The 8414-nt window shown below is 43.2% G+C and overlaps 2 protein-coding genes across 5 annotated transcripts in view; one reads left to right on the top strand and one right to left on the bottom strand.

Annotated features, from left to right (window-relative positions):
- The window catches only part of ccser2a (coiled-coil serine-rich protein 2a), a 39980-nt gene extending 38701 nt beyond the window's left edge, over positions 1–1279 (bottom strand). For 2 of the 4 annotated variants that reach the window (XM_025060725.1, XM_025060727.1), the window contains exon 1: positions 687–1275. The gene's annotated coding sequence lies outside the window, so the exon portion shown is untranslated. Of the gene's footprint in view, positions 1–686 lie in introns of all 4 variants that reach the window. The other 2 variants (XM_025060726.1, XM_008321617.3) reach the window with 2 other exon arrangements.
- Positions 1280–1532: 253 nt separating this feature from the next.
- On the top strand, positions 1533–8188 carry sparcl2 (SPARC-like 2). The gene is made up of 9 exons (XM_008321619.3): positions 1533–2205; positions 2433–2536; positions 3585–3663; positions 3760–3871; positions 4000–4118; positions 4204–4358; positions 6120–6232; positions 7083–7177; positions 7603–8188. Exons 2-9 carry the CDS (start codon positions 2474–2476, stop codon positions 7656–7658), a joined length of 792 nt encoding a protein of 263 aa, XP_008319841.1. The 5' UTR covers positions 1533–2205; positions 2433–2473; the 3' UTR covers positions 7659–8188.
- Positions 8189–8414: the final 226 nt, after the last annotated feature.

The raw sequence follows: 8414 nt of genomic DNA on the forward strand, positions 1-8414 counted from the left end.
TGGCTTCTTCTACTTCAATGAAGAAAACCTTCCACAGCATCACCTCGAGCACTGCATTTTTTTTCTTTTTTTTCCCATATGATCTACAGCAAAATATGGCAGCCATGAATAACTGGAGGAATACACGACCACAGCCAGGTCACAGGCAATAAATCAGAGAAATGTCCAGGCTCATAAAACAGGAATTTTTATGTTAAAGGTTTGATGTCAACTGCTTCAAAAATATCATCTTGAATGTCTGTTGTGTGGAGTCGAACATACACTGTAAGGTGTGTAAAATAAAGGGTTATTCAGTCGTTTCCATTTGAACTTTAACCTTCATCTCTGGGATCTCCCTCCTGATACAGTACACCCCTCCCTGGGGTTTCAAAACCAAGGGGGTATTGAACCGACAATGTTATACACAATAGACTAGAATTCCTACCATTGAATACAATGAAATCATAATAATATAAATGAACATTTAATGTTTGGTCACTCAAAACACAAAATGTCTGATGTATGATGCCCACAGCTGACCACTCTAGACTGAACATTTAATGTTTGGTCACTCAAAAAAATGTCTGATGTATGATGCCCGCAGCTGACCACTCTAGATCCGGCCCTGGTTGGTTGTAGGAATGAATGGAGAAGAGACTGACTTCACTAACCTGGGTTTGAACCAACAACTAATGTTTTGTACTTACCCCAGATCACTGGATTACTCCGTAATGGTCACAACTGTAAGTTCGACGACGACTCCATCTGTTCTCTGCACCGTCACGGTGTGGAAGACAGAGCTGTGCTCCACTAACTTTCAGTTTAAAAGCACTTTGATCAGTGATGGAAGTTTAGCTTTAGCTCATAGCCGTTGCTCCAAACACAGCAAGTTCAATGAAACGCTCTGGGGGGGAAACTGCGTGAAAATACGTCACGGACTCACTTGTGTCGAATTTAAAAAAAAGTCGAACAAACACGTGAGATAAAACGTTAACATTTAGTTCAGGTATCAACTGTTAACCGTCAAGTAAACAGACGTTAACCACGGGCGGGTGTTCATCACCGAGCCGCTAGTTTCACGGCGTCAACATCGAGCAGCGGAAGAAACCGAGAGCGTCCGAAAAGACACGAACGAATGTAAACAAAAACGAATAGACTGCGTTTAAAAAAAGTACAACAAAACGTAGCGAGAGAAAGGAAATGATGAAGGCAAATATGGAGTCACCGCCGGGTCCACACTACACCATCCGTCCCAGCAGCACTTCATCAAACACACCATGTCCTCTCGTCTCCAGCGGGGCGGAGTTAACAGCTGTCACCTGGGTCTCAAAGGGCTGCTGATCCTGCCCTGACTCCATCTGTGGTCACTCATTTGTCGTCCTATCTCCATGTTTACTCCTGTGTAAATCCAAGATTATATACATTATCGTTTAAGTCAAAAAAAGATGGAATAATTTGAAAAAAATAAAAAAAAAACTAACAACTAAAGCATGTTTAGACATGTCTTTCGGGCGTTTCCAAGTGGAAGTACTGCTGTTATTGTTAACAACGATAATAATAATGTTTTTTATTATTATTATTTATGGATGCATTAAAGTTTAAAGTTAGGTCAAAACAATTCTACGGACTCACTGGATGAGACAGCATTTGTGGGACAGCAGTAGCAAAACGGACGTTAGTTATCATAACCACTAGAGGGCAGCATTTGCCATTTAATAGTCTTGACGCTTATGCAAGGTCATCTGCTGTTTTTATTGCTTCACAAAAATCTATTTTTTCTTCTGTGTTTTGCTTTTACACACACGAAAAACAAACACACACGTATAGAGGAATACTAAGGGATTTTCAAAATAAGACACAGTTTCTCCACACACTCCTGCTGGATCTTAAATCACCAAAACAACAAAATCTTCTCTCACATTCCACCAAGCAACGACTCTAAAGTACACAGTAACGTGTACCATCACAGTACTCAGATACCTGTCCAAACACCAACATGAAGAGATGAGAGGCAGGGAGGGTGAAGTGGACAGAAGGGGCTGGATTAAGAAAGAATGCAAAAGAAATAGACGGATCAAATGAAAATAAAATGTTCAGAGCTCTTAAGAGGGCTGTAACAAAAAAAAAAAAAAAGAACTCGCTCTGAGAGGAGTCCGTGAGACGGGCAGAGAAAGGAATCTGGAGACAACGGGGAGTTAAATAACCGGAGACACGCAGGAGACAGAGGTTTGTGGAGGAAAAAGGAATCATTAAAGATCACCTGTTGGGATGAAGAAATGTAGCTGTAGAAACTGTAGCTGGATGTTATATGTATTTCAGGAATGGGAATTGACTTTTTAAGACGTAGTGATACTGTGTTTTTGAATATAAATAGAAGTGTAAACACAGTTGTCTGTGAAAGTGATTCTTTCCTGGTTTTATTTTACTGGTCTTGACTTGTCGTCCACCTGCAGGAACAACTGATGTATTTTGTGACTCAGTCCATGTGTGAACCATGACCCTGAGCTTCACCCGTGCCCTGATTCTGCTCCTCAGTCTTCACACTTGTTCAACTGTGGTGAGTGGGATTACGGCGGCAGTCTGAGCGGAGTGGAGTAACCACGATCAAAACATCTTTAAATAATCAACTATTTGGGTTCCACTGCTGCAGCTGTGGTTTCAATAACAGTTAAATTAACACTGATGAAATAGTCAAGTCTGAATAAGATGAAGTTTGACTTTTTTTTCCAACATCCTGACAGTTTTTCATGAATTTATAATTTTAACATCTCTGAACAATAATTAAAAGGGAAAGGTAGAGAATGCTCCTCCTCAGCCTTAGGAGTTGAAGGAGTCGTGTGTCTTTCTGTGGGACTGAACTGGTGACTGTTATATATTCAGTTCATCAAATTTACCCCGGTGACCCACTTCCAGGTCACAACCCACCCTTTGGGTTTCTAGATTTAAGAACATTCCTGCACTTTCTGATTCCCTGACGACATTTTGCTGCAGTGATGGCAGTTGTTTGGTGACGGGTTAAGGCTGGTAGAATGTGGCTGCAGTAATTTGGGTCAGTGGTGCACCTGTTTCCCATCTGAGGGGGCTTCAGGGGGCAGATGGGGTGCTGGCGAAGACTACAAAGTTACTGGGTGAGGAGCGAGAGCCAGTCTGTGTGTGTGTGAGAGAGAGAGAGAGAGAGAGAAGGGAGCTGCATGTGATGTATAACACATTCCATTTCAACTGTGGATTCAGTTTCACGGCAGCAGTTTTTCTGCAGCCGACTGGACTGAAATCCTGACTTGTCTGGACAACGACCACAGCACAGATCATAGATGAGTCTGAACCGGCCGAAAAAACAGACAGACAGAAGTTGACAGACGTTAATAAAAAGTAAGCATCGGTGGAAGTGAGTTCAGTTCAGGCCGGACGAAACCTGCTAAATATTAGTCTGTTGCATGAACGTTGGCTCTAAGAGAGAGAGACGTGCTTGGATATCCTAGATCCTGTCCAGTTAGGGTTAGAGTAAAGATTAAAAATAGAGTTTTTTAAAAAAATATTTAAGGTCAAAATAAGGAGGAATAAGGACATGAATTATAAAGTACCTCTCTGTGTGTGTGTGTGTCCAGGGAGGAAGAGCTCAGCGCAGACAGAGACAGGCTGAAGTTGAGGAGAGTCTGAGACCGTACATTGGCAGAGTACAGCCTGGTGAGATATATATTTATAAAACATATATATATATAAATTGTTGTTTTCTAATTCTTATATAAGTTTCTGCATATAATAATTGTTTCTCGTTCACAGAGAAACTTTGTGAGTTACTAAAATGCAGTTTTCCAGTTGGATCTTGGTGCCAAGTGGTTGAGGAAAAAGGAGACCTGGTCCCAAAATGTGTGTGTCCTAAGTCCTGTCCACGGTATAAAAAAAACGTCCCTGTGTTTGTGATTTTTTTTTTTTTTTTAAAAAGCAGTACTTCATTAAGTCCAGCAGAGTTTGATTTATTCGCACATTCTTCTGCATGTGGACACTGACCCCTGAAATCAGGCAGAGGGCGCCAGTGTGCAGCGTTGTGGGCAAGACGTATACCAACGAGTGTCTGCTGCACAAAGAAGCCTGCAGAAAGAGAAGACGATCCGGTCTGGCCCACACCGGGGCCTGTCTGGGTGAGACTCACACAGCATCACGTCCTTCACAGAGAAGAAAAAAAATTCAAATAAACCTGTCTGATCTGTGTGATCCCTCTGTAAGTCCCCCAGGCCAAATGCAGTGATGAAGAATTAGGCCAGTTCCCATATCGACTCCTGGACTGGTTTCTGCTCCTCAGTCGTATGGGCCGCTTCCACACACCTGCCACCCCCCCTCAGAGATGCCTCAGCCACACCCAGAGGACTCGCCTGGCACAGGTACTGTTGGAGAAGGCTTGTTTACAGGGTAGACTGTGACCCCGGGTTAAAGATTAGGCTGTTGGGGGGGGTGAGGGGCAAACACGAAAAGTCTCCCACTCAGACCACGGCTTCTATCTGGAGTTAATTACACGAGTGTTTCACGGAGGTTTTAAATTTAAAAAGTAATTTCCTGTTAGGACGTCAACAGAGTAGTTCCACTATATATATATATATATATATATATATACAGTTTATACACACACACACACATATATGTATATATACACATATATATAATATATATGTATATATACACATATATACATATATATGTATATATATACACATATGTATACATATATACACGTTTGTGTGTATATATATACACATATATACATATACATATATACACATATACGCACATATATAGACACATATATACACATATATAAACACTTTTCCATTTTTGGGTTCACAGAGCTAGAACCAATCACAGCAGTCATAGGGTGAAGGTGGGGTTACATCACAGCGTCACACACAAGTGTTTAAACCCACAGGAGCTCCAAAGGGACTCAAACCTGTGACCTCAAGCTGTACGGCCAGAGCACTAACCGCCTAACCCACTGTGTGGCCCCCGTGCCGCAGAGTGACCCACATGAACCAAAGGAAGTCCACTGGTATTATCAGATTGATGATCTTTTCTGAATGACCTCAGTCCTGGAGGAGCAGGATGAAAATCAATAACCATAATAATCCTCGCTGCTGAAGGAGCCGCGGAGAGAAGGAAGAACACACCAGGAGATTCATTTCACTCCCGGAGCAGCTTAACACTGAACATAGAGTTGTTTTTGACACCAGACACCATCACCGTGACCACGGGTCTTCACCAGTGTGGAGAGAAATCGATGGTAACAACTTACTGTAAGTGCTGAGTTCTAGTGTTTCTGGAGGCGTGGTCTTCAACTGACTGACACTCAGGGTCTTAAATCAAACAAAGAACTTGAACAGGACTTTGTCAATAAACACTAATAATTACTAAGATGATGAAATACATAAAATTCAAATACTCAAACTCCAAATTTGGGTGGATGTTGATATGAACTGATGAGCTGATTCTTGGATGTGTAAATATATGCATGTATACATATGTATGAGTGTATATATACAGTATATACATATACAGTATATATACATACGTATATGTATACATATATAAATATACATATAAATATATCGTCAAATATATACATATACATATATATGTATTATTACCATTTTACATACAGGAATATATATATATATTTACATATATATATATATTCCTGTATGTAGACATATATTTTTCAATATTCCTAATTTAATATAAAATATTACTTATAATATATATAAATAGATAGTCTGGAACTCAGTCCATTTTTTTTCATGGCTACTTTGAGTCACTTGTCCAATGAGGAAGTTCTTCTGTATTGAGACCTAACGATTCTGACCAGTCATTGATGTCGTCGCCGACGCTGACGTAAATATTCAGGGACTTTTTTTTTTTAAGGGTGTTTCCTGGTACGACAAGTTATTGAGACCTAACGATTCTGACCAGTCGTTGATGTCGTCGCCGACGCCGACATAAATATTCAGGGCCTTTTTTTTTTTTTAAAGGGTGTTTCTTGGTACGACAAGTTGTGGGTACAATGCCTTGGAAGTGCCAAGGTGACCAGGCACACAGTACATGGTTGGCTGTCAAAGTCACATGTCATTATCCCGTTTGTCCCTCTGTGGTCACAGGAACGATTCACTCTGCTGGACCGGAACCAGGACGGAAAACTGAGCCGCCGGGACCTGAGGAAGCTGAGATATAAACGGATGCCTCTGGAACACTGTGCTCCGCAGTTCTTCAAGTACGTTGACAACAACAGAACTGCAGTATTACAGTATTTCCTATGATCTCAGCGGAGGCATGTGATTGGTCAGTAAGAAGACGACGGCACTGGTCACATCATCTGTTACAAACGCCCTCACCCGGTGTTCACATGTCAGAGGGTGAGACTTCTTCACCGTCACTCCCACCGTGTTGCGCCTCCCACCATGCTGCTCTCTCTGCGTGACATTTACTCCTCCATCCGCTGCTCCACTCTAAACCCTGCTCCTCCTGTCTGTCTCCCCCCCATCATGTCATGATCTCTCCATCCCCCATGAGACTTCTTCACCGTCACTCCCACCGTGTTGCGCCTCCCACCATGCTGCTCTCTCTGCGTGACATTTACTCCTCCATCCGCTGCTCCACTCTAAACCCTGCTCCTCCTGTCTGTCTCCCCCCCATCATGTCATGATCTCTCCATCCCCCATGCTCCTCCTCCACCTTCAAACACACACTCCTCCGTCTCCCTGCTTCTCCTTCCCGTTTTCCACAAATAGCTTCATCTTCAGCCTCTCGTCTCCCTCATGTTTACTCTCCTCCACCTCTCCTCTGTCCTCACCCTCGTATCCTCCCATCCCTCAGTCAGTCTGCAGTGACAGGCGGCCGGTGTCAAAGTCAATGATAATGTTTATTACTCGCTGTGTCTCCCGCCGTCCGAGGATTAACGCAAATGGAAGGAGTCGCCGTCGGAAGAAACGCTCGGGGTGAAAAGAAAGACAGAGGAGGCGTTAGAGTGTGTGTGTGAAGTTTTACTTGTGTGTGTTTGCCCAGTCTCTCTGTCAGGACCACACCGTGAGGTCACGGCCTCTGACCCTGTTCTGTGTTCTCAGGTCATGTGACTACAACCGCAACAAAAAGGTGACCCTGACAGAATGGACCAGCTGCCTGGTGGACCGCTCCGAGGCCTGGTTCTACAGATTCATGTGTCAGTTACCGACTATATGTACACAACACACACAAACACACACACACACACACACATGCAGAGTCCCTAAAGATAAAAACTACATGATAGAAAAGATCTTGAACCACGCTGTGTGAGAGGTTGTTGGTTGAATTCTACGCAAACTGAGAGGAAACCATTGAGAATATTTTATATATTTTTCATCTTTGTTTCACTTTTATTTCCTCATTCTTTTGATGAGAGCAGGCTTAGCAGGTGGGAGGGGCTACTGCAGGTAGATGAAATACAGCCCTAAACCATAACAGAGTGTTAAGTAAAGGGTCAAACAGACTAAAATTTTTTTTGAAACTACAAATCTTAGATATATATAATATTAATGTAAAAGTAAATTTCTCAAAGTTTAAAAACTTTTTTCGTCTTTTTTTTTTCTTTGTTTTTATCCACAGCAGTGAAAATGGGTTCCGGTGAACTGTGTCCTTCAGTCAAAGACAACAACGTCTGACATGAAGTGACCGACCATCAGGCCCTGCAGCTGTGAGACCAACGTCATCATCATCATCATCATCATCATCACACCTCCAGTTGGATCTCCACAGCTGTGGGTTCCGACTCCATCACTTTCCCTCCGCGTTGTCATTTTGTCCCAAATTGATTTATGAAGTCGTCAAATGTGAAAGTCTGTCGCCGCGGCCGCCCGTGCGTTCATGTGTGACTGTGATGGGACTAATAAACGTCTAGACAGAGTGACCAACAGCAGTACTCTTAATTACTTCAGCTGACATTTGTGTTGTGCAGCGGAGGAGACAATCGGGCCGGACGATAAAGTAGGAGCGGTGGAGGAGAAACGGAACGACGATGAGGAAGAAGAAGAAGCTGAGGAGGAAGAGGAGGAAGGACGTGAGCAGGGGAGAGACAAAGGGATAATAAGGTGGAGGGGGGGGCGAAGGAGAAAAGGACGGGAAAACATCATGACGGCACCTCATGTAGAGGAGTGAGTGAGTGAGTGAGTGAGGAGAAGGAGGCACGAAGGAAGCAGGGACGAGGGGGGGGGGGGAAAGTACCAAGGGTACCAAGAGAGGGGGGGGGGAGGGGGAGGTAATGCACCGTAAATGGGAGTCGCGAGTAATGGAGTAATGCATAAAAAATGGATCAGAAATGAGTAGAAGACTGAGACGTAAGGGAGGGAGAACGAGGGGGGGGGGGGGGGGGGAGGGGGAGGTAATGCACCGTAAATGGGAGTCGCGAGTAATGGAGTAAT

This window comes from Cynoglossus semilaevis, chromosome 12 (genome assembly GCF_000523025.1).
Source record: "Cynoglossus semilaevis isolate Cse_v1.0 chromosome 12, Cse_v1.0, whole genome shotgun sequence".
Lineage (NCBI taxonomy): Eukaryota > Metazoa > Chordata > Actinopteri > Pleuronectiformes > Cynoglossidae > Cynoglossus > Cynoglossus semilaevis.

What these genes read in the sequence shown, in the direction of transcription:
- sparcl2 (XM_008321619.3), top strand. Translation starts at nt 2,474, where the DNA reads ATGACCCTGAGCTTCACCCGTGCCCTGATTCTGCTCCTCAGTCTTCAC. An exon ending in TTCACACTTGTTCAACTGTG is followed by an intron (nt 2,537 to 3,584) that starts GTGAGTGGGATT and finishes GTGTGTGTCCAG; the next exon opens with GGAGGAAGAGCTCAGCGCAG. An exon ending in TGTCCTAAGTCCTGTCCACG is followed by an intron (nt 3,872 to 3,999) that starts GTATAAAAAAAA and finishes CCCTGAAATCAG; the next exon opens with GCAGAGGGCGCCAGTGTGCA.